General features: G+C 57.2%; 2 protein-coding genes across 67 annotated transcripts in view; one reads left to right on the forward strand and one right to left on the reverse strand.

Annotated features, from left to right (window-relative positions):
• Positions 1 to 19931, forward strand: part of PISD (phosphatidylserine decarboxylase) — a 44929-nt gene extending 24998 nt beyond the window's left edge. For 3 of the 34 annotated variants that reach the window (XM_077950009.1, XM_015150084.3, XM_077950014.1), the window contains 7 exons: positions 12441 to 12694; positions 14577 to 14742; positions 16536 to 16772; positions 16968 to 17106; positions 17298 to 17444; positions 17750 to 17910; positions 18616 to 19931. In XM_077950009.1, the coding sequence (XP_077806135.1) occupies positions 12642 to 12694; positions 14577 to 14742; positions 16536 to 16772; positions 16968 to 17106; positions 17298 to 17444; positions 17750 to 17910; positions 18616 to 18840 (1128 nt within the window). In that variant the 5' untranslated portion in view covers positions 12441 to 12641 and the 3' untranslated portion in view covers positions 18841 to 19931. Of the gene's footprint in view, positions 1 to 253; positions 441 to 2170; positions 2391 to 5165; positions 5388 to 6074; positions 6184 to 7192; positions 8737 to 10237; positions 10443 to 12440; positions 12877 to 13093; positions 13919 to 14576; positions 14796 to 16513; positions 16773 to 16967; positions 17128 to 17297; positions 17445 to 17749; positions 17911 to 18615 lie in introns of those variants that run through there. The other 31 variants (XM_077949994.1, XM_077949993.1, XM_077949995.1 and 28 more) reach the window with 28 other exon arrangements.
• Positions 15532 to 24521, reverse strand: part of SFI1 (SFI1 centrin binding protein) — a 115366-nt gene continuing 106376 nt past the window's right edge. For 7 of the 33 annotated variants that reach the window (XM_077949911.1, XM_077949908.1, XM_077949906.1 and 4 more), the window contains 6 exons: positions 23549 to 23620; positions 23132 to 23363; positions 21545 to 21677; positions 21344 to 21422; positions 20202 to 20313; positions 19880 to 20116 (listed from right to left, as the gene is read on the reverse strand). In XM_077949911.1, the coding sequence (XP_077806037.1) occupies positions 20012 to 20116; positions 20202 to 20313; positions 21344 to 21422; positions 21545 to 21677; positions 23132 to 23363; positions 23549 to 23620 (733 nt within the window). In that variant the 3' untranslated portion in view covers positions 19880 to 20011. Of the gene's footprint in view, positions 15718 to 19879; positions 20117 to 20201; positions 20399 to 21343; positions 21423 to 21544; positions 21678 to 23131; positions 23364 to 23515; positions 23621 to 23747; positions 23930 to 24521 lie in introns of those variants that run through there. The other 26 variants (XM_015150065.3, XM_077949905.1, XM_077949917.1 and 23 more) reach the window with 9 other exon arrangements.

Below are 24521 nucleotides of genomic sequence, written 5' to 3' on the forward strand. Positions count from 1 at the left end.
AAACCAGCCAGGGGTGGTGGTGTGTGCCTATGGTCCCAGCTGCCTGAGAGGCTGAGGCAGGAAGATCTCTTGAGCCCAGGAATTTGAGACCAGCCTGGGCAACATAGCAAAACCATGCCTCTACAAAGAAAAAACCATTAGCTAGTAGCTGAGACAGAACTGGTTTTTTTGGCCGAGGCTAGGGAAGGATGGAGGCAGATCTCTGAGGGGAGGGAGTGGCCTGCGGGCGTCCTTACTGCCCGTTTTGCCTCTCTTGGGGTAGCTGTGTCATTTCCTCTCCGCCGGTCTTCTTGGCCAACAAGCGTTTCTCATCTTCCCTTTTCTCCCCACTTCCCCGCTTCATCCCCCTTCATCCCCCTTCATCCCCTCTTCCCTGCCCCTCCACAGACCCGGGGCATTTGGTGGACACTTCTGCTTGCAGTTAGTCAGGGCAAGTGGAGGTGAGTTTCCCATGGGGCGGGGGCTTGACAGCAGGGGTGGCCATCCAGACTCTCCAGAAGGGACGTGGGGCTGCTGTTGTGACCGGATCTGCCCCACATCTTTGGGCCTGCGCTGTGCCCAGTCACAGTGTCCTGAGTTCCTTTGTGTTACCTCTGCCCTATAGATCTAGGTCTTGGGGGAGGGCTGGTTTCTTCCTGGGGCCACCACCACCTGGCAGCAGCCCCACAGCCAAGGGCAGGCACAGCCAAAATACATCTGCCTGGGTGGCCACAGAGCAGGGCCAAGCTCTCCTGTCCCAACCGTTTGGAGGACAGAGGGCCTGGCCCGAGGGGAGGCACTTGCTCAGCCTGCAGCTCCTGTGCCAAAGGCAGGGCAGCCTCTGGCTCTGTCTGGGGCCAAGCCTTATTTCTGGAAGCACATGGATCCTCCTTCCTTGCCACTCGGTCTAAATGTTTAGGTTACAAATATTCTGAGTGAGAAATTTCAGTCAGAGTTTGTAATGTGTAGGACGTGACGTTAGGAAGTGAAGAGCTTTCCTCTTCACTGATTCAAGATGACCAGTGCTGGGTGAGGGGAGCGGGATACTTGCTTCTTCAGAAGAATGGATCTAAAAGTTGACCTCTTCCCCAGACCGAGTCAGCATGGGAAGAGAATTGTGCTTTCACAAAAGCAGAGATGCTTTTCTGTAGCTTTCACTGTTTCTTCTCTGCTCCGGAAAATGGAGGACGAAGGAGTTCTCAGGTCCTCAGTCACTGGAATCAAGTGACATGCACGTCCAGTGAGAGTGCCTGAATGGGGCCCTCAGGTCTGAACAGAACAGCCCTGTGGCTCCCTCGAGCTGGTGCAGGAGGAAGTACAGAGGAGGGTCCGGTTCAGAGTGGTGTGAGACCAGGGTTAGATGACTGTTGCCAGTTTAGGGCTAATGAGAGATTTTTAATGGTAAATATGTAATCTCTCTTTTTTTTTTTAAACTTTTTCTTTTTTGAGACAGGGTCTTGCTCTGTTGCCCAGAGTGGAGTGCAGTGGTGTGATCATGGCTCACTGCAGCCTTGACCTCCCACGTCAGCCTCTTGAGTAGCTGGGATTACTGGCATGCACCACCATGCCCGTCTAATTGTGTGTGTGTGTGTGTGTGTGTGTGTGTGTGTGTCTATATATATATATATATATATATATATTTTTTTTTTTTTTTTTTAATAAGAGTTTTGCCATGTTGCCCAGGCAGGTCAAAACCTCCTGGGCTCAAGTGATATGCCTGCCTTGGCCTCCCAAAGTGTTGAAATTATAGGCATGAGCTACTGCACCCGACAAATATGTAATCTTTTTTTAAAAAGGGAAAAGGTTGGGCGTGGTGGCTCATGCCTGTAATCCCAGCACTTTGGGAGGCTGAGGTGGGCAGATCACGAGGTCAGGAGTTCAAGACCAGCCTGGCCAATATGGTGAAACCCCATCTCTACTAAAAATACAAAAATTAGCTGGGCGTGGTGGCGGGCGCCTGTAATCCCAGCTACTTTGGAGATTGAGGCAGGAGAATTGCTTGAATCCGTAAGGTGGTTTTGTTGTTTTGAGGCATGGCCCTAGGGGCTTGTGGCAAGGGCTGAGGTGTTTGGGGAGCAGCAGTGCAGGAAAGGCCTTACTCAGGAGCAGCCGGGCTTGCAGGGATGCCCACTCCTGCCTGAGTGCTGCTTCCTTGTTTCTAGCCTCTATTTAGAATTAAAAAAAAAAAAAGTATAGTACAGTATTCCAATTCATCAAAAGGAATAAAGACAGATCAGCCTGTCTGATCTGTCACCATTCGGCCTAAGCATAAGGCAGGACCCTGTGAAGTGGCCTGTGTCCTCCTTCTCTCCCTGTCCCCTGCCTGGAGCCCCATGGGCCTGTGCTCAGCACGCATCCCGGCGCCATGGTGTACCTGGTGGTGAGCAGTATCGGACATGTTCTCCATGTTGGTAAGCCACATACATGCTGTAGCTTTATTAGTCTCATCTATAAATAGGGCCATTCACGCCCTCAAAAAGTTGTTAAATGAGAATGATGTGTAGGTAAATACCTGGCCCCATGCTGGCAGGGAGTGGAGCTTTAGTAAGTACTATTTTACTTCTTGCCTAATAGGTGTGAGTGTGGAAATGGGCAAATAGTCAAATTGGCAGGGAAGCAGAGCCTCCCGCCTGCTCCGGTGCTACCTGAACTCCCGTAGTGTTCTTATGCCACTGGAACTGGCTGGCAGGGGCCAGCTCTGACCTCAGAGAATTATAGGCTCATTCTAGGGCAGGAGGATATCACAGAGGGTGGAAGTGTGGCTCACACAGCCATGTCCCCATGGCTTTGAGCGGTCAATGTGTGGAATAGTGGAGGGACCATGTCTCAAGAAGATGTGGAACTCAGTAGGACATGGTGGCTGATGCCCGTAATCCCAGCACTTTGGGAGGCCAAGGTGGGTGGATCACCTGAGGTCAGGAGTTTGAGATGAGCTTCGCCAACATGGTGAAACCCCGTCTCTACTAAAAATACAAAAATTAGCTCGGTGTGGTGGCAGGCGCCTGTAGTCCCAGCTACCTGGGTGGCTGAGGCAGGAGGATCGCTGGAACCCGGGAGGCAGAGGTTGTGGTGAGCCAAGATCATGCCACTGCACTCCAGCCTTGGGGTTAGAGTGAGATTCTGTCTCAAAAAAAAAAAAAAAAAAAAAAAAAAAAAAAAAAAAAATGGAACTTAAACACAAGGCTAAACTTCTGGGTTGGAAGGAATCCAGGGATTGCCAACTCAAGACACCTGTGGCCCTGCGTGAAGCTGTCTGCCAGACGACTCTACCTAAAACCACTGTTTTTTTTTTGTTTTTTTAGGCAGAGTTTCGCTCTTGTTGCCCAGGCTGGAGTGCAGTGGCGCGATCTCAGCTCACTGCAACCTCCACCTCCCAGGTTCAAGCGATTCTCCAGCCTTAGCCTCCCGAGTAGCTGGGATTATAGGCGCATGCCACCACACCCAGCTAATTTTGTATTTTTAGTAGAAATGGTTTCACCATGTTGACCAGGCCGGTCTTGAACTCCTCACCTCAGGTGATCCGCCCACCTTAGCTTCTCAAAGTGCTGGGATTACAGGTGTGAGCCACCATGCCCGGCCTGAAAGCACTTTTTCTTTTTCTTTTTTTGTTTTTTGAGATGGAGTCTTGCTCTGTCACCCAGGCTGGAATGCAGTGGTGCGATCTCAGCTCACTGCAACCTCTGCCTCCTGGGTTCAAGTGATCTCCCACCTCAGCCTCCCGAGTAGCTGGGATTACGGGCACATACCACCACACCTGGCTAATTTTTATATTTTTGTGTTTTTACAAAACTACTGGGCCTCCCAAAGTGCTGGGATTACAGACATTAAGTCACCACATCTGGCCTAAAGCACTTTTCCTTTATTCCACCTCAGTCTGCCCTTCCTCAGTGCCTGGGCAGGACCCTTAGGGAGCTGCTGGTGGGGCTCTGAATGGGTCAGGGGTATCCGGGACATCTCACAGGCTAGTGGGACTGCCAAAAACGATTCTCATCTTAAAGGTGAGTGGGGAGTTGGGCAGGGCTAGGAGAATCTGGTGTGTAGAGAAATAGCCTGAAGGCACTTTGTGCTTGCCCGGCCTCTCTGCCGAGATGTCTAGGAGGCTGATGCCTGCCTGTGGTTTCTTGTACTAGCCGTTAAGACACCAGCCATCTTCCTTGAGGGGCCTCTGCCAGCCCCTAGGGAATGAGAATTGGCCAAGAGCCAGGAAATAAGAATTAGCTGAGGACACCTGCCACCCCTGTTCCGCAGCTACCTTCTGTTCCCTGGCACAGGGCATCCCTCTAGAAGTAGTGCATGAAATTCACACAGCTGAGACCTGGCAGAGAATACAGGTGGGTTGACTGAGGCAGGGAGGCCTCCATCTGCAGGTGGCCTGAGAGCCTGTAGAGCCTCACAGTGGCACTAGGTGGCACTCCCACCCAAGGGAGTCCTAACAGAGTGGGAGGCATGGAAATAAAGGACTCCATGGCCTGAAAGAAATATAATACAAGGCAGGAAAGTAAATTTCCAGGCATTTTTTTTTTTCCCCTAATGGAAATTCACTTGTAAATGATTGTTCAAAATCCAGAGGCATTTCCCCACTGAAAATACATGTGGTGGAGGTCTGGTTGGAAGGTGGGGGAGTGCTAATCTCGGCAGACTTGTGGGCTGGTTTATGGGGTTGTTTTGTTTGTTTGTTTTTTGAGACGGAGTCTTGCTCTGTCGCCCAGGCTGGAGTGCAGTGGCACGATCTCAGCTCACTGCAACCTCCATCTTCTGGGTTCACGCCATTCTCCTGCCTCAGCCTCCTGAGTAGCTGGGACTACAGGCGCCCGCCACCACGCGCGGCTAATTTTTTGTATTTTTAGTAGAGACGGGGTTTCACCGTGTTAGCCAGGATGGTCTCGATCTTCTGACCTCGTGATCCGCCCGCCTCGGCCTGCCAAAGTGCTGTGATTACAGGCATGAGCCACCGCCCCCGGCAGTTTATGGGTTTTTAAACACCCATCTGCCTTAGAGGCTTAGAATGGTTAAAAAGCAATGCGGGTGGATGCAGTGCAGCCGAGCTGGCCATTCCACAGGGAAGGGTGTGAGAGTCCCAGAGATCTCTCAGCACATGGGAGGTAGAATGTGTGCAGAAGCTGGGCTTTCCTCTGCAGACCTTTCTCCCCTGGTCTAACTGGGGCCTGGTTTTGTTCCGTCCCCAGGGACCCGTGTGGGCTGGTCTGTAAGTACTAGAGGCTTTGAGGAGGCCAGGATGGTCTTCAGGGTCTTTCCAGTTCTGGAAGTTGGTGGTGCCAGGATTCTGCGTCAGCATCTTTCTGTGCTTTAATTGCATTTTATCCCATGTCATGTGTTTCCTTGGAGTTCTGAGGTAAGAAGGGGTCTGAAGTTTCTTTGGGGCTCTGAGAATGCTGGGATCAGTTACAGTAAGTTTTCAATCTTGATGATAGGTTCTTGGGATCTTCACCTTTAAGCAAAACATAGAATGAAACCAGTTTTACTATAGGCTAATTGATGGAAGCAAGAGTTAAGTTCCTGTGAATGTTTCTGACCACAAAAACATCACTGAACTTTTAAAGACCCCAAACATTTCTAATATTAACCATTGAAATGTGAGCTATACATGCATTTATGAACAATTAATAAAAAGTTAGATAATTATTTACCTAATTACTCCAGTTCAGGGTTGCAGGTGGTCCCCTATCCGGGAAGCTCAGGGCATAGGGCGGAAACCAGTCCTGGACGGGACACCTTCCCATGGCAGGGTGCACCCACACCCACACTCACTCAGACTGGGACCATTTAGACACACCAGTGAGCCTAAGTGCACAGCTTTGGGATGTGGAGGAATCTAGGGTACTCAGAGAACACCCATGCAGACATGGGGAGAACATGCACACTCCTCACAGACAGTAGCCCTGGCTGGAATAGATTTTTTCTCATCAGTGTTATGATGACACTATTTGAGGACCTCCCGTAGTGATGTCTGGACAGGAGAATATTAGGAGCGGCTGTGTGTAAGGTATCTGCACCCTGTACCACATTCTGAGGCCCTTAGGAATGTACTGTGCCTTGCTCACCCCCGCCTCCCTGTTCCCATGGGTGCATTGTAGGTGTGGAAGAACATGGAAATCCATGGAGGAGGACCCTATCTGTCTTCTTCCCCCTGCTGCATCCCAGGGCTGTGGCTTGTCATGTAGCACTTGCTTGGGCTGGATCCAGGTAAGGACGACAGGTATATGGGGCTGTGACTGCACGCCCTTATGTCCTGTTCCAGGCGTGGCCCACCGCCCCATTTCTCCACAAGCCCTACAGACCCTCTTCTCCTGTTCCAAACCTTAATTCTTTCTTTCTTTTTGGTTTAAAAAAAGAAAGAGGTCTCACTATGTTGTCCAGGCTGGTCTCAAACTCCTGAGCTTAAGTGATCTTCCCACCCTTGGCCTCCCAAACTGCTAGGATTACAGTCATGAGCCACCATGCCTGGCCCCAAACCTTAGTTGTTTCAGAAACAAAGATGTCAGTGATAAGAAGCAGCTGGAATTGTATCCTGTTCAGTGGCTCAGAATGAGACTGAGACTTCCAAGGCCATCTCACCGTTGAATAGGGGATGGGTGTGCTCAGTTGCTCCCACAGATGTGAATGAGGCTACTTAATGCCACACTCTTTCTTTGATTGAGTGGTGATCCCTCTCAGACCTTTCTCCTCCCCTAAAAGAATTAAGCTGATTGGTCCGATCCCATGTGGGCTGAGTGCTTGTTGGGTGTCTGGCACCATGTGGGTATGGGGTGGGCTGCCAACCCGCAGACCTAGGGTCTTCCGATCTAGTGGGGTGGGAAGACAGCATGCATCATCCCATGGGCTGTGGATCCTAGTAGTGAAGCAGGGAGGCCTGTGTGCTCTAGGCTGGGGCGGTCGGACTTTGTTTATGGCTGCCCCTGTTCACTGGTCTACATGAGTTTTGGAGTCAGGGCATTCTCTATGTCAGGGATGTGCAGTGCCTGGAGGGCAGAAGGTCGGGGTGAAGCCTTGTAGCTTCAAGATGGGGTGTGGGAAGGATCAGGGATTTCGCCTTCTCTGGAGCTTCCAGGGCTAGCAGGGGTGCTTTCTGTTCAGTCCAGTGAAGAAGCCAGTCCTCAATGAGGTCAGCAGCGGGTGGGATTCTGAGTCTGCCTAGTGTTGGGTGGGAGTGGTGAGGGGAGGCAGCTGCTTTGGGAGGCCAGCCACAGGCTGCAGACAGGCGGCTCACAGACCAGCGAACAGACTGAGGACAGACAGGAGGCATCCCTTGGGAGCAGCCGGGCCCACCTTGCTAGTTGAGTGGGGTCCTCCCGTGACAATGACCAGGCAGAGCTGGTGCCTGCTGCCCTTCCTCTTCTCCCTGGTCTTGGCCCCTCCTCTTAAAGAGGCCCTCGGGTTGGGCTGGCGACCCAGCAGGACTGGGGCTCAGAGGCAGCGGCGGCTTTAAGGGTGGCTGGGGTCGGTCTCCTGCCCCCGCCCCTGGTAGTCTGAGTGGCTGGAGCCCGAGCCCCGCCCACTCGCCCCAAGGCTTCGCGGCTCCGGGAGCGCCTCTGGGGAGTCGGAGCCCGGAAGCTGGAGCCACCTGCGGGTGAGTGAGCGGAGCCGGCGCCCCGGTCCGGCCGGGAGCCACAGGTGACTTCTTAGGGAGGCGCCCTGCCCCGCCCTCTCAGAGAGCCAGTGCCAGGTGGGGATGCCCTTCTAGCGCCTTCGGTCGCAGGTGGGCTCTCCCAGCTGCGACGACGCGGCCCGGCCTGAGGAGCCCTGCGGACAGGGTCGAGCGAGTCGTGGGCTTTTTTCCGTTCCCACGTGGGCATAGCCCGGGCCCGGGCTGCGTGAGCTCACTTCCTCCACGTCCATCTCCTGCCGAGCGCGGGTACGGGAAGTGAAGGGCGTACGGGAAGTGAGGCGGCTGCGGAAAGTGAGGGGGTATGGGTGGGGGAGGGCGCCGGCAGTGAGGCGGCTGTGGGAAGTGAGGGGGTGCCGGCTGGCATTGGCTGGGCCCGGGCTGGGGCGCCTCTGGCTCTGAGAGCTCCCGTCTCCTCCTCCGCGCTGCCTGAGGGACTGGGGGCAGGGTCCTGGGGAAGAGGGCAGCGCCGGAGGGCCAGGGAGCGGGTGGCAGGCTTGCTGCCTCTGCCCAGAGCCGGTTCCCCTCAGCGCCCAGGGTTGTCTGAGAGGAGGTTCCCTGTTTTTGGGCGGCTAGGACAGACCCCTGCGAGTCCTGCGTGCCATATTCCCAGAGCCTCCTGAGCTGCCTGCCACTGACTGGCTGAAAGGCGCCTCTGGGCCCTTCTCTTTGCTCCCTGGTCCATGTCGCCCAGGGAGTACCATTTTCCCCGTCCCCTAGTTGGAAAGTTTGCCTACTTCTAGCTCAGGAACACAGGGAAGGCAGGGTTGTCGCCCCACTGGACGCATGCCGCTGCCTGGTGGCCCGGCCTCAGCAGAGCTGGGGAGAAAGTCAGCCCCCCTCCTCGCTCCCCGCCTCCCGGGGGGTGTACGGCCCGCAGTCAGGCCACTGGACACAGGATTTGGGGCCCTGGAGGTTTCTGCTGAGGCTTCAAGAGGCGTGGTCCTGGCGCTCCAGGCGCTTCCCATCAGATAGCAGGAGCCAGTTCTCAGGGTTCCTGGCTGAACACACAAGCTGCAAGGCTCCATATCCTCCGGCAGAGCTGACTGGGGGCTGCAGGCGACAGTGCCATATCCCTCATTGCCTGCTCCGCCTTGCTAAGGCTTGAACCAGAATCCAACAGGAGCAGCACTGTAAGTGTATACACGCATACCCCTACACACATCCCCGGACCTACACACACACATATCCTCGCGCACACAACCCCTACCGGCACACACCCCCTCACCTACACACACCCCGTACACACACACCCCGTACACGCACACACCCCCTCACACACACCCCTACAGGCACACACCCCACACCCTCGCGCCTACACACACACACCCCTATATGCACACACCCTCATACCTACACACATGGCTCCTACATGCACACACCTTGCACCCGTGCACACCCCCTCCATGCACGTAACCTCACACGCACACACCACCTATACGCATAACATACCCTCACACCTAACACACCCCCTACACACACCCTCACACCTACACACCCCACACACCCTCGCACCTTCACACCTATACACGCACCCCTCCATGCACATACCCTTGCACCTACACACGTATCATACATGCACACATACTTGTACCTACACGCACCTCCCCTGCATGCACAACATGCTTGCAGGCCCCAACCCAACCTGTAGTAACTGCTGCCTGGCCTGGGTGCATTCATCCACTTCAGTTGGAATGTTCCATTCCACTGGTGGGGGGGCAGGTATTGTGGTCTTTACCCTGGTTGGTGAGGGATGGGTGGGGACATTGTCCTACTGCTCTGGTATGGATCCCCAGAACAGCATGTCCTGACAAAGGGGCTCCCCACCCCCCATAGGGTCCTATCAGCCATTGCTTCCTACTCACAAGGCCAGTCACTGCCCGCAAGTTTGGGTTCCTGTGTTAGAACTGCCACCTAAGCCCCTCTTATTTCATCTTTCCTGTGGTAGAAACCCCTGCCTCCACCGGTGTGAGGTTGAGTTTTTGGAGAGGTGAGGTGTTGGAAGCCAGGTCTGAGGCTGCGTCACGCTCCTGGGTGGAAGTGGGGTTTCTGAGCAGTTATTCTGGGCCATGGTTGCAGCTGTGCTCTGAGCCTCAAGGGAGTGGGTAGCAGGAATTTACTTTCCCATTTTCCAGATGTACAAACCAAGACTTAGAGAGTACCTGTGACTTGCCAAGGCCTTTCCCTGCTCTCAGGGCAGGGGTAGAGGAAGGCAGCCAGAATTGCAGTGACCGGGTTGTCACCAGCCACAAGACCCTCTGAGTTCTCATGTTGCAGGTGACTGGCCCTTAGGCTATGTAATGACATTAAAGTCCTATTGGTCACAACCCTAAACTCATCTCCACAGAATGTCTTTGAGGCTTAGAAGGGAGGGAAGGTGTCAGCGCTTCCTCCATTCTGGGTACCCTTCTTGCAAGTTCCTCATCCAGAGCCTGAGGCTCCCACCTCATGTCACCCTCAAGACAGCCAGAAAGGATGAAATCTTTGGCTTGGGGTTCCAGGGCTGTCATAGGCAGAGGGCAAGCTGGGCTCTGAAATGGGGAGGCCAGAAACACTGCTGGCCAAGGAATTGGCTTTACCCTTGGGAAGCAAGGCGGCAGCGACCTCTAAGTGCCCCTTCCCTCTATCCTGCAGCTCTGAGAGGGACTGGCAGTGCTCAGCCTGTGTCCTGTGGCAAAGCTGGATTCATTTTCCTTCCTGGCGATCTTTTGGGGCCCACAGGTGGTAATTTGGAGGCACTGACACCCTGGTCTTGGTGCCTGTTTTAGAAGAGGCAGAACAGTGACGTCAAGGATCTGAATGAGCAAGGACCCCATGCCCTCACTGGGCTCACCAGCAGGTGCAGTGCCGCAGCCTGGCCTCTCAGGATCGTTCTTAGTCTCTCCAGGGCCCACCTTTCCCTGATGGGCATCTGACTTGGCCCCTGGCCTCATATGCCTCGATTCCTTAGTAGGGCCCCTCTGAGACTGGAGGCCAGACCCAGCCCCTCACAGCACCATGGAGGAATGAAATGCCAAGGCTCACAGGGGAACCTGCTTTGAGAACCCAAGGTTTTTGGCCAAACTGGGTTCATCTGGGTTCATCTTTCTGATACATTCAGGGCTGTGGTGGTCACTGTCCCACATGGTAGATTAGGGAGGAAAACTGGCAGGAGGCTGGGGTTCCCCAAGGCCCCTCCTCTCTGCCTCCCCTCAAGGCCATGCTTGCCTCCCTGTGAATCCTGGCTGTGAGCTCAGCTCCAAGCCTGCACTCTATCCACCAGGGAAAGAGCTTCCCCTTTGGAACCAGGCACCAGGCTCACCCCTGACTGCTGTTACCCCTCTGTTTCCCTGGCAGCTGGCAGGAGGCCAGCATGGAGCCTGCTGGGCCAGGGAGGGTGGGGTGTGTGCTCAGTATGTTGGCGGAGTGATTGGAGTGACACAGCCCTGGAGGCCTGGACCCTGGGGCTGAAGCCGGGGTGTCTGTGGGTCTGGGCCTTGCGATGGGATGGGCCTCTTGTGCCTGTGCCAATTTCCTGGTGCCGGCATCTTCTCGAGGGAGGATGCTGGTGTGTATCTGTTTGCTGGTGGGTAGGTGCCCTCCTGCCTGACCCACCTGCAGTGAGCTGTCCCCATCGCTCATTTAGGAGAGGGGCCTGGGCCAGCCCCAGCCACTACCTGGATCAGTGGAGAAATCCATGCTTGTGTCCAGAGCTTAGTCACCTTATTGTCCTGGCTCCAAGAGGCCACTGAATCCCATACCCGGGGCTTCAGTGACTCTAGCAGGCAGGTGCCCGGGTGGAATCTTCTCCTCTGTGGCTGAGGAGGGTTTGCCAGGGCGTCAGGTGTTCGACCGCGTGCGACCACAGTGATGTCTGAGTTCGGCCTCACAGCAGGCTGGCCATGTCTGGCCTATTCTTTGCTTTAGGCGGCAGCTCTTGGGGCCACATTTCATCATCTAAGGATGGTGACAGGTGCCTGCCCCCTTCCTGGGCAGTGGTTGGGGGTGAAGGACGGGACGGGTGGGCCCCCTGTCAGCCCATATCCTGGAGGGCCTTGATTGCCTGGGCTGAGATAGCAGCAGCTTTGGCATGTTTGCTCTTCCTTCCGCTATCTGTGCAGGCCAACGTGGAGAGGCTTTGTAGGGGCCGGGCCTGTCCTCCCCCGTGGCCAAAATGCTTTTCTGAAGCAAAGATGGAAAAAGGGGAGTGGAACTGGTTTGGGCTGCAGTCCTGGCTTGTTCCCAGCCCCAGGCTGGGTTTCCCCACATGCACAGCTTCTGAGAAAGGTCTGGAGCAGGGAGCTGGGTATTTTGTGTGTGTGTTGCGGGGCGGGGGTCAAGGCCAGGAGGGGTGAGGAGAGAGCCACAGCAGGTAAGATGCCAGGTTCTCACCAGGGCGCCTCTCGTGGCTTCCCGCTCATCTCATTCCTCAGATGCTACTTTGTAACCTGAATTGAAAATGGGTCAGGTCCTGGCAAGGGAAGGGCCACATCGCAGACCGGCTGACGCAGTGCTGGGCCTGGGCCTGGGCCTGGGCCTGGAGCATGGGGCTCAAGTTCCCACCTTGTGTGTTTGGAACTGAGTGGTGCCTGAAAACCCTGGCAGCAGTGGCTGGTCCCCTCCCTGTCATGGCTTACTGGACCCAGCAGCCTGAGGGCCTTGCCCCCTGCTGCCTCCCCAGGCCAGCTAAGGAAGAGGATGAGCAGTGCAGGCTGGCTTAGCCCCGGGTAGCAGGGACAGGGCAGGTGGCCAGGACTGGGGACAGTGGGCTTCAGTGCAGGGGCTTTTGCACTGGGCTGCAAGCCCTGAGCACGTGACCTGAGCAGGTGTGTGACTAGTGCCTGTCTGTCTGCAATAGCCCTGACCCTCTAATCTGCATCCTGTGAGCCACCAAGACTGAACCAAGCCCAGGAAGCGGCGCCACCAACCGGCCTCGCAGAGGCAGAGGCCCTGGAGCAGTGACAGCACAGGAGATCCGCTGGCTCAGGGGAAGGGGAGGAAAGAGGAAAACAAAGGGAGTGATCGAGTGAGCCTCGCCCCGCCCTCCCTGTGCCGGCCCATGATGTGTCAGTCAGAGGCGCGGCGAGGACCAGAGCTCCGTGCAGCGAAATGGTGAGATGCTGCCCACCGCGCCCTAACCCCACGGTTCCCCGCCACAACCTCCGGAAGGTCAGAGTTCACATCCAGCGGCCTCGCAGTAGAGGTGGCGGCAAGGGGACTGGTGGTCAGCCCCCGAGGCTGGAGGGGCCCGGCCTGGGGGGCCTGAGCACCCTGAGTCGGAGAGCCCGCTTCAGGTATCTTTGGTTCCAACCACGAGGAGGGCCCAGCAGGGGGAGGCTGCCAGCGGGCCTCAGACCTCAGGCCTGTGATATTCCCTACCCTGGTGCTCCCAGGCCCCCTCCTCCCAGCCCAGACCCTTGCCTCTGCACCCCACCTGGGAGAGAGGCTTCCCCATCCCCCTTCCTGCCCGCGTGAGGGGTGCAGCTCTTCCCGATTGGTCCCTGCTCTTCTGCAGTGAGTGGGGCAGGTGGCAAAGCCAGAGGGGAGCAGTGATTTGTCTTTGCTTGGCCCCTGCCACCTTCCTGGACCTTTTAAAAATACACCGGGGTGGGATGGGAGAGAAAGCAGGCACCCGGGAGCTGCGGAGATGCGGCCGCCTCTGAGCTTGAGCCTGAGCGGGGTTCGCTGCTGGTTTGCCTTTCCTGCTCTGCTGCTTCTATCAGCTGAGATGCCGCTTTGTTCCTTGGTTTGCTCGGCGACTGGGAGAGAGCACAGTCCCAGATGGCAGCTGTAGATTAGCCAAATCAGTTACTTTGCAGATGAGGAAACTGAGGCCTGGGGACGTTCTGAGTGGATGGCAGTGTGGTCTCCTGCTGGCTACCCTGGGTCTCAGGAGCATTTGCTAGGCCTAGGCACGGACAGGGTGGGGTGGGCCTTGTTTCTGCTCAGGAGGCCAGGGTTGTGGTGGAAAGGCTCGTCCAGCCTCTGCTCTGGCTCTGGTGAAGCTGAGCCCCTGCTGAGTGCCCTGCATTTGTGCTGGGAGGGTGGGGAGAGGCGGGATCACATTTGCAAAAAGGGGGGGGGGGCTTGGGTCGTGTGTGTGTGTGTGTGTGTGTGTGTGTGTGTGTGTGTGTGTGTCCACCTTTGCTGAAAGGAGGGGCTTGGGGGTGTGTGTGTGTGCGCGCGCAGGTGCGCGTGCAGCCCCAGCAGAGCAGACAGGTGCTTGAGAGCTTGTGGTGGGGAGGTTTTGTTCACAAACCTGTGGATGGGTTTTCAGAACCTGGCCTGTTACAGAAAGACCATGCAGATGGATGGCACCGTAGCTATGTGGTGCTGGTAGGTGGGGTGTAAATGCTCCCTTTGAGAGTTTGTCTGGCCTTGGCCCCGTAATTTAGCAGATGAGGAAAGGGGGGCCTGGAACCATGAAAAGAATATCCCAGATCCTGCAAAGGATGGTAGCAGAAGACTGAGCAAATGGTTACCCAGCTGGCTGGGTCATAGCTCCTCAGTGCTATGCGCTGCCATGCCAGTGCCTGTGTGGCAGAGCTGGCCCCTGGGGCTCGCTCTCCTGGGCCATGGAGGCTGAGGAATGTGAGGCAGGCCCTGCACCCTGCTCTCCCCTCCCTGGGCCCAGGTACTTGGGTCTGGAGGCCCTTGCTGGGAGCTGCTGCGGCTGAGAGGTGCCCCGCAGCTGGGCCTGACTCTCCTCTTGCGGCTGCCCCCACATTCCCAGTCCTCCCCAGCTGGCTGGCGGGTGGCAGAGCCTGGGAAATGAGTCTGCTAGCCAGAGGCAGCCAAACCCCTGACTCAGAATGGGGTTGGGACAAGGGGGCACAGCCAGTGTTTGCTGGGCTCCATCACCCCATGGCAAGGTAGCTTGCCAACAAGGGTGGGTAGACAGGAGGAATCCTGCCCTGGGTGTAGGTAGCAGTCTCCTGGGTCCCGCCTAGAGCCTGGCCACTGACCTGGCTGTGCATGGACCTGTGCCCTGCAGGTTGCACTTCCCCCAGCTGGCCCTGAGGCGGAGGCTGGGGCAGCTGAGCTGCATGTCCAGACCCGCCCTGAAACTGCGCTCCTGGCCCTTGACCGTCCTCTACTACCTCCTGCCCTTCGGCGCCCTCAGACCGCTCAGCCGGGTGGGATGGAGGCCCGTAAGCAGGGTAAGTGTGCACAGGGCCCTGTGGCCCGGACCTGCCCTCCGGGCAGGCCCGAGGTTGGGGTGAGGAGAGACTGAGGTGGCGGTGAGCTGTCAGAAGCAGAGGGTCATCTTCAGTGGGTCAGGGTTGGAAGGTTCATTGGTGGGCAAGGCCAGGGCAGCTTTTGAAAAGGCCACTACCTGGGCCGCGGAAGTGACTGTGAGGGCATGCCGTGCCCTGCCTGCTCCCCTAGCCTGCCTCGTTTCTGCCGTTTGGGGCTCCGGTTCTGGAAGGAACCCAGCCTGGGGATTCAGAAAATGGCGTCTGTCTCTGACTTTTCTGTGTTCAGGCAGAAAACAGCTTAGCGGTGATTCTGAGCGGAAGCCAAATTAATTCTGGGATGCCAAAGGGTGGTTCAGGAAGGATGGATCCTGTTTGGGTTCCTTAGGGTGAGGACACCTTTAAGGAGCCCAGAGGCCTGCCCCAGGAATGGTCAAGGGAACTGGCTTGGCCCCTCCCGGCCCCTAGAGGGCTCACTCTTGCCCTTGGCTTCCCAGGCAGGTTGACCCCAAGGAGGAAACCCTGTTCCTGGGCCTTTGTCAGGTTGGTGTCATCAGAGCTCAGGGGCACTGAGGTACCCTGGACATTAGCCCAGGCTCCCACCTGTGCCTGGGAAGGGCCTGGGCTCCCATAGCCCTTCTGTGTGACTGGGAATCAGCTGGGAGGGATAAGAGCAGCTCTCTGGGAGCTGCTAATTCCTTACCTTGCAGAGGTGTTGAAAGTTGGAATGAAACCACTTTTACACCTTGGGGCGTTGGTGTCTTGGTTGTGTTTAGAGAAGCAGCAGCCACCAATTAGAGGCAGTTTCTACAGTGGCAGCAGCACTAACAGGCTGCCACTTCCTGGGTACCTGGCCCTGCTGGAGGGCTCTGGGACCAACCAGTGGGACCCAGTGCCTGTCCTCAGGCCATCGTCTGTCTTCAGGTGCTCCAGGCTTCCCTGAAGGAAGAGAGAACAGAGGGGCCTGAGGGGACGATCTCCCTTTGCCTCCTGGGAGGAACCCCAGGTGCAGACAGCTTTATGGCCTGACTCAGTCACAGTAGAATGTTGAACACAAGTCCTGCTGTGGGGCCGAGGTGGGGCTCAGGGCTTCTCAGACTGCTGCGTCCAGGCCCTCAGTGCGCTGGCTGGACCTGTGGGGGCTGCGGACCCTGTGTCTGCAGCTCAGGCCCAGGTGACAGCGACATCGCAGACCTGCATCTGAAAATCCCTGATGTTGGTGCTCAGGGTGTCCTCCTCACTTCCTGTTAAGACAGAGGGACACATTTTGGGCTGTAGACTTGTTCCACGTACTTGGGAGCCTCCTCCTTTCTCTGGTGGTCTGGGATATGGGCAGTGACCAAGGGCAAGATGCCAACCACCTCTCCACATACTGTGATACTGGGGTCACCGTGGCTAGGGTCACACACTGTGGTTAGGGTCAGATCCGTTTCCGACCCCCACTTTAAGAAGTAAGACTGCTGGCCATCTCCCGTTCTGGGACTGGGGCAGTTGCTATTAGACTTTCGCATGAAATGGCGAAAACCACTGGAGTTGTACGTAAATCCAGCACTGTGTGTGGCAGGAGTTGGCAGGTGCAATCTGGTTCCCAGTGAGAAACAGCCACATCACAAAAGCAGCGTGGGGCACCTGGGCCCTGGTGTCCTCCGTGGGGTGCAGATTCTCTCCTGAAGTGAGATGTGGGCTCATGACAGTACTTGGGCTCTCTGGAGCTGGGGCAGTGTGGTCAACTCAGCCCCTTGCCCTGTGGCCTGCAGGTGGCTTTGTACAAGTCAGTGCCGACACGCTTGCTGTCACGGGCCTGGGGTCGCCTCAACCAGGTGGAGCTGCCACACTGGCTGCGCAGGCCTGTCTATAGCCTGTACATCTGGACCTTCGGGGTGAACATGAAGGAGGCCGCCGTGGAGGACCTGCATCACTACCGCAACCTCAGCGAGTTCTTCCGGCGCAAGCTGAAGCCGCAGGCCCGGCCCGTCTGCGGCCTGCACAGTGTGGTGAGGCCCGATCCTTTCCTCCTGGGGGAAACAGGACTTTTTCCTGCCTCCACAGCTGGGACTCCACTTGCCCAGCACAGCCCCCTGGTCTCCAGCATATCTGGAAGCAGCAGGATGACAAGGGGAGGTGGGGGCTGTCTTCTGGGGGGAGGAGACCCTGCTCTCCCTGGCAGCAAGCCTCTTCTGTCCTTCCAGATCAGCCCATCGGATGGAAAGATCCTCAACTTTGGGCAGGTGAAGAACTGCGAGGTGGAGCAGGTAAAGGGGGTCACCTACTCCCTGGAGTCGTTCCTGGGCCCACGCACCTACACAGAGGACCTGCCCTTCCCGCCAGGTGGGTCACTGCACAGGCGGGGCCAGGCAGCCCTGCTGTTGTGTGGCTGGACCAGGAGGGAGGGGAATGCTGGGGAAGGAGCTGAGGCTGGCATGTGGGGCCTCCCTGAGAATCCATGTGCAGACCGCACTCGGGCTCCGTGCTGGGTGCTCACTGTGTTGGTGGCCCCCATGTCTGCTCCTACCCCACAGCCGCCTCGTGTGACTCCTTCAAGAACCAGCTGGTCACCCGGGAAGGGAATGAGCTCTATCACTGTGTCATCTACCTGGCCCCCGGGGACTACCACTGCTTCCACTCCCCCACGGACTGGACTGTGTCCCACCGGCGCCACTTCCCAGGTCAGCCTGGGGCCAGCGTGTGGGGGGAGCTGCCTCTGTGGGCTTCACATAGAGGCTCTCAGCTTCTTGGTGTCAGGGGACCAGGCTCCAGGTCAGGGCACCAGGCTCCAGGTCAGGGCCATCGAGGCCAGGAGCTGACTGCTTTATGCAGGCTGGTTGTGGGCCGGGGACCATGGGGCCCACTCGGCTCAGCATTTGGAAATGACATCAGGGCAACAGGCCATGAGTCCCTTTGGGTCTTGGCTGCCCTGGAGTGGACACACTGGGCTCTGGACAGGGAGTAGCAGCGTTCCCTGCCTCTGCAGGCTCCCTGATGTCAGTGAACCCTGGCATGGCTCGCTGGATCAAAGAGCTCTTCTGCCACAACGAGCGGGTAGTCCTGACGGGGGACTGGAAACATGGTTTCTTCTCACTGACGGCTGTGGGGGCCACCAACGTGGGCTCCATTCGCATCTACTTTGACCGGGTAAGCAGAGTGTAGGCCCTGCCAAAGCCCAAGGGCTGGACCTCTTGGGTCTACCTGCCTTGTCTGCTGTGCGGCGGATGGGTTGGGACTGAATTCTAGGGCGGCCAAATGTCTGGTCAGGCGTGGCTCTGCTTAACAGCTGTCCTGAGAATGGGCCGCTCCACCTGCCAGCCAGCTGAGGCTTCCCTCCCTTCTTGCACCATTGGCTGGAAGAGATAGAGGGAATTAACCTCCTTGCCTGGCACCTGGTTTCTGCTAGGAACCATGGTCAAAGGTGAGAGTGAGGAGGGAACAGAAAGGGAGCGTTGAGCTCGGGGTGGCTTATGTTGGTTACAGCATGTGAGGGGGTCAGCACTCGCAGGCCTGCTGCCCACCCTGTCCCAAGGGGCTGCCTTTTTGGGTGTCAGTTTGTGATCAGCGGCCTTGGCTCCCACAGGTGCCACTCTCCCAGCACCATGCATGGAAACCACTGGGTCCGATTGTTCCGTCTTTCCTGGGCCTAGTTCACAGCAGGCGTCAATGCCGTGTGTGAGATCTGGCTAGACTGGGCCCACCAGGCCCTGAGATGCCATCCCCACCTCCCTTTTGGAGCTGGGTTGGGTGGTGTTGGGGACAAGCAACAGAGGGAGTGGGTGGGACTCCAAACACATGTGGGGTGACACTGTGCACTTGGTGGCCCCGCTGACTCCCAGCCTATCACCACAGGACCTGCACACAAACAGCCCGAGGCACAGCAAGGGCTCCTACAACGACTTCAGCTTCGTGACGCACACCAATAGAGAGGGCGTCCCCATGCGCAAGGGCGAGCACCTGGGCGAGTTCAACCTGGGCTCCACCATTGTTCTCATCTTTGAGGCCCCCAAGGACTTCAATTTCCAGCTGAAAACAGGACAGAAAATCCGCTTTGGGGAGGCCCTGGGCTCGCTCTAGAGCCTCTTTCCTGATTATGGCTGCTAAGGGATCTTTTCCAGAGTGAGGGTCTTTTAGAGAGGGAGGCCCATGAGGCCATCCAGGTGAGGGCCTGCCTCAGAGTGGGTGAGAGTCTGACCAGGTAGGACTTGAATGACTCGGCTCCCACCTGTTCCGGAGGTGCAGACAAGAGGTGGTGAGAGCCCCTGTCATGCCCTCAACCTATCCTGTTCCTTCTCCCTACAAATAAAAAGTGCAGGCTGGAATGATCTGTCACATTTGGATCTTTTTAAACACTGTATAGACGGGAGATCCTGCATTCCCGACTGAACCTTCAGTTGGTCTCGATTGTCATTTTTTCTTGCTGCTCCTCCCCATCACCTGGGCTGTTTTCTGTTGGCCCCTTTTGTTTTTTGGCCTTAACCCTCCTGCTGCACAGGGTGAGGTGCCTCCTTGGCACAGACTGTGGATGCCTCCTCCCCCAGCAGAGCCACACAGCCTTCATGACAACTGCTTTCTGTTCCCAAATTCACCTCATCCTGCTCTTTAGAAAAAGCAGTCTTTGTGCTTGTGGCTGAATGCATCACCCTGGACTCTGCCAGTGTCTTCTGAGGACACTGATTAATGATACAGACCTCTGTAGGACCTGATGAGTGACCTTCTGGAGCTGGTCAGGTCCTCGTTGCAGCAGGCAAGACTAATCACTGAACCTGCCTCATGGCACCAGAATGAACAGGGCAGGCAGGTGGTAGGCCCAGCTGGGGACAGGGGAGAGTTCCTGTCCTCCCCATATCCCTACATGAAATGTGGGAAAGTTGCTGCTGTTGATTCAGGGTCTGTCTGGGAGGCAGAGGGCCCTTGGTGGATAGTCGGTCAGTGCCTGGAAAACCTGTCCCAGTTATCAGGGATGCGTGCCTGGGGAGCCCCCGATGGCGGGGACAGGGCCAGAGTTCATGTTGACCCTGGGGACGCTGTGAATTTCTCCTGCAGGAGAGCCATCATTGAACTTTTTCAACTGTATCAGTAGCACAGTATTTTTGTATGAGAAGTGGGAGACTTCTGAACAGTAATTCATTTAATGGCAAAACATTTTGAAATAAAAAAATAAAACTTAATAACTTTGTGTTCTGTTCCTGGAGGTGGCCTGAGGCCTCCCCGACAGCCCAGCACCTGCATCCCTGGGGCAAACACGCTAGTGCAGGGCCTGCCGCAGGGCCTGGATGCGAGCAATGCAGGTGCCAATGGGCTGGCGCTGAGCCTGGAGCTCCTCTGCCAGCTGCTGGATCTGCAGTTCCACCTGGGGCCAGAGAGGGACAGCCAGGGCTGAGGGAACACAGCCCGGGGCGTCCCTACGGACACCTGGGGATGGCCTCGGGCCTCACCTCTTGCAGCTCTTTCTGCACCTGCTGCTCTACTTCCTGGTCCTCAGGTCCGGGCTCCTCTCTGCTCAGCTCCAGCCACCTGCGCAGGCTGCTCGCTTGCCGCTGACAGGACCTGAGGGGTGGAGATACCTGCTGCCTGCCAGGCTGGGTCCTTGGCAGAGCCCCATCCGGCTCAGAGAGCGGCACCTCAGCTAATTCTGATGCGGGCATCGGGTGCAGAGAGAAAGACGGTCTGGTAGGGCCCCTGACCTGAGCTGCAGGCCCCTGCTTGGGAGCCGAACACTTCTTTTTCCTCTCCCAGTCTCCTCCGCCCTCCCTAGCAGACAGCAACTCAGGTGGGCCTGGGCGAAAACACACTTCTTGTCTCTCTTCCCCTGTGCAGAGGCAAGGGTGAGGCGCCAGAGTCTGTTGCTGTCAAAGCTCTGAAGCTGCTGCATGATGATGGTCCCCAGACCACTGAGTGTAGTGGGTCTCGGGCCTGTCTCCTCTGCACTTTTTTTTTTTTCTGTGAGATGGAGTGTCACTCTGTCGCCCAGGCTGGAGTGCAATGGCGTGATCTCGGCTCACTGCAACCTCCGCCTCCCAGGTTGAAGCAATTCTTCTGCCTCAGCCTCCCAAGTAGCTGGGACTACATGCGTGCACCACCATGCCCAGCTAATTTTTGTATTTTAGTAGAGACAGGGTTTCTCCATATTGGCCAGGCTGGTCTTGAACTCCTGACCCCGTGATCCGCCCGCCTCAGCCTCTCAGAATGCTGGGAACAGGCGTGAACCACCACACCCAGCCCTTCTCTGCACCTTTAATATCAGTGTTATAATTAGTCACTGGGGACAGCATGGCCTCATCCAGTTTTTAGAGTTTTGCTCAACTTTATCATCCCCCCATAGGAAGCAGAGCCTCTGTCCATAGGTGAGGCTGACTGGGGCCTTCCTAAGCAGCACCAAGCCAGGTCAAGAGTCATGATGGAGATGGGGCCTTTCTGGACAGCACACACTGAGGGCTCCCCACATCCCTCCGTAGCTAGACCAAGACCACCCACAGGACCCTGGCAGCTGGCTCAGGGGAAATGGAACTGCCCGCCCACTTTTCCAAGCAACACCTGCTCCTGTAGCCAGGGCCGCAGGGCATTTCGCAGGGCTCACCAGAGGTTCTGCTTGGTGGTCTGGTAGTGCAGTAGTTGCTGCTGGATCCCCTCAAGTTCAGCCTCAAGGTCCAGGCTGCCTATGGCGACAGAAGTAAGCTTGTTTCAGACCATTTTCCCCTCTGGGACCAGGGTAAATAGCAAGTCCCAGGTCCGGGAGTGGCCTGAGTGCTTTCTGCCCTGACAGGCCCCAGGTACACACCTGTAGTTGAAAGCCCAGGCCCAGCCCTGGTGGCTGAGAAGTCCCCAGGAAGGAGTCGATGGGGGTCAGGGACACTGGCCAGGGATGGGGGGACCTGGGGCTTATCCCTAGGAGTAGCCGGCTGTGCTGACGCCTGCAAAGGAAAGAAGGGTGGATGATCAGCAGGGAAGCCAGGAGGAAGCCGGGGAGGGGGACACCAAGTCCTTGTCACTGCCTGCCCTGCAGGGGTGGGGGAAGACCAGGCCCCCAGCTGCAGGAGCTGGGCTTCCCAAGCACTGGCCGTGCTAGCTCATCCAGTGTCGAGCCTGCCCCTGCACACAGGACCTGGTATTGTAGGAGAAAGTCCCACAAGCCACCAGGGAGCACCACGTGTCACCACAGTCGGCCTCGCACTTCCACCACCTGAGCAGCTGTTCCTAGCCTTACCCAACTCCACCCCGCCTTGCTCTGAGCTCATGACCTTGCTGAGCTTCGACGTCAGTGAGAAGTGGTGAGTGAGAGTCCAGCGCTCTACAGCCTCCTCCATGCCCTCCTCTCCTGGTGAGAGTGGATTTGTCCCTTCCATCACCCGACGGGTCAAAACCCTTCCAACCCCACACACCATTCCAGCCAGGGTAAGTGGCCCCACAAGGCCTAACTCACCACAGGAACTGGTTCCTTCCTGCCCCTTCATCCCCATTCAGGAACCAGCTGCTTTGGTGGCCTGAGAGCAGCTGTCACTCCATTACTGAGCTCTCACACCCCCTGGCCATCCCTGCCCAGGCTCCCCACTTGGAGGCTCATCCCCTCTCTCCTTCCCCTGTACTACTCCTAGAGGCCGCAGCGGCTCTGGGGTTACCTTCGGCCTGTGCCGAGGATTCTTCTCAATCTCTGGCCCTGACCTCTTCCTTGAAGGTCAGACTCAATGTTTGCTTTCTCTCAAGTTTGACATCAAGAACCTGGTTCAAAACACTCTTGACGCTTCAGCCCAAACCAGTCCCCACCCCCAGTTCCTTCTTCCAGTCTAAGAACTCTGTTCCCCAAGTTATTCAAGCCAGCAGCCCAAATCAGCCTGGATTCCTTCTTCCCCCTCACTCCGCAAATCCCTCAGAGCATATCCTGCCTCGTTGGCCGCCAAGAGAGTATCCGTCCCCTCTATGGCAACCGCTGAGCCCAGGCCACCAGTATTGCTTGTCTGGACCACAAGGTCATGGTGACCACAGCCTGCACAGAAACCTGCCATGGTGCTCCCTGCCAAAACCCTTCCCCGATTTCCTCCTCTTCTCAAATCCCAGGCTGCTTCTCACCGTGGCTGCAGGACCCTACGTGATCTGCAGCCACGTCACTGGCCTGCAGGCAGGGGCTTTTCTTTGCTTGTCTCTGACTAGAACATACGCTTCAGGATGGCAGGGCCCTTGGCTGGCTGTTCACTGCTGTGGCCCTTGGACCTGGTGTGTAGTGGCTACCTATGCTTGTCAAATGGATGAGTGGCCTCCCTGTGCCAAGGTTTTCCAGAAATGATGAGTACAGCTATGGTATGAGAAGGAGCACCAGAAGCCAGACCAAAGAGAGAGCCCCAGCGCCCAGGCCTGGTGGTGGAGGACGTACCCTGGCTGGTGCAGCTGCCCCGCAGGGCACGAAGGAGGAAGGAGGCAGCAGCAGCAGCTCCGGGCCTGTGCTTGCCGTCCGGATCTGCTTTGGGCCAGGGGTGCTTGACAGGGCCCCAGGCCCAGGGCTGTGTGGGACTTGTGCTGTCGGGGCCTCTGCCAGGAAGGGCCGCGTCAGGGAGGGGCCTGCTGGCTGAGCCATACCTAGGCCATGTTCCTTGGGCTTCTCAGGCCTGAGCACAGGGAAGGCAAGAGCCTGGTCAGGCCACAGGACCCTCCTCTGGGACCAAGGAACAAGAAGGAAAGGGCCACCCACCCCAGGCCTGCCAAAACACAGGCCCCAGATGGAGGCGCCAGCTGCCTTTGGGGCCCCCTGACCACCTACCCCTGCCTGCCCATGGTGCCACACCCCAGGGACCTCTGGCTCTGCGCAGGCTCCAGCAGGAAGTGTGGGCGTCGCGGCTGCTTCCTCGCTGAGTGGGCAGTGTTGCTGGGAAGAAACATGGGGTCTGTTCCCCTGGGCTGACCAGGGGCTGCAGGGGGGTCTGAGATCTCTGTGGGATGGGGGTCGCTAGTCAGACCCCTCCAATTTTATAGGGAGACCGAAGGTCAGAGAAGGCGAGGCCAAGGTCAGCAAGTAAGCTGGGGTGGCCTGGGCCACAGAGCTCCCAGCAGTTCTGACAAAAGGTACCTGGCGCCGGGGGACTGCTTCACCCACATTGTCTCTTTTGACCTGCAGAGCAACCCTGGTAATGCAGGTGTACAGGTCGCCAGGGCCCATGTCACAGGGGAGCAGCCTCTGAGATGTTCAGGCTCCCATCAAGGTCAGTCAGTGAGGGGCAGAGCAGCGACCGGGACCCAGGCCCCATGCACCCACCTGACAACTCCCCCAGGGCCCAAGGCTCTCGGGTAGTGCTGGCTGCTGTGGGAGCCACCAGCTTCATCAGCATAGGGCAGGGCAGGTTAGGGGTTGAGGAGACCACAGTCGGGGCGGGCAGAGGGATGGGTGCCAGCCCACACAAGAAAGAGGGGCTTCTGACAAAAAACCAGTGTCTTGGCTGTGAGGGAGCAGAAGAGAGGCCAGCAGGCACGGGCAGGGCTGAGCTTGTTCCCTTGTCAGCTATGGGTGTGACTCCGGAAGACTGTCAGCAGCACGGGCGAGAGGGGAGGAAGGGGTTGCAGAGGAAGGGACACCTATTTCCTGAACTTTGGCAGGCAAAGGAGAGAGGGTCTGGAAATCCCACGCCACTCTCTCTTGCCGGGGGAGGGATGGGGTCTGGCCGGAGAAGAGGCGATTCCCAGCAGCTCAGCTATGACAAGGCCGAGGCCAGCCCGTCCTGTCCCCCGTCAGGGCCCAGTTTTCCTCCCTGCTACGCCATCCAACCTTTTGC

This window comes from Macaca mulatta, chromosome 10 (assembly GCF_049350105.2).
Source record: "Macaca mulatta isolate MMU2019108-1 chromosome 10, T2T-MMU8v2.0, whole genome shotgun sequence".
Taxonomy (NCBI): domain Eukaryota; kingdom Metazoa; phylum Chordata; class Mammalia; order Primates; family Cercopithecidae; genus Macaca; species Macaca mulatta.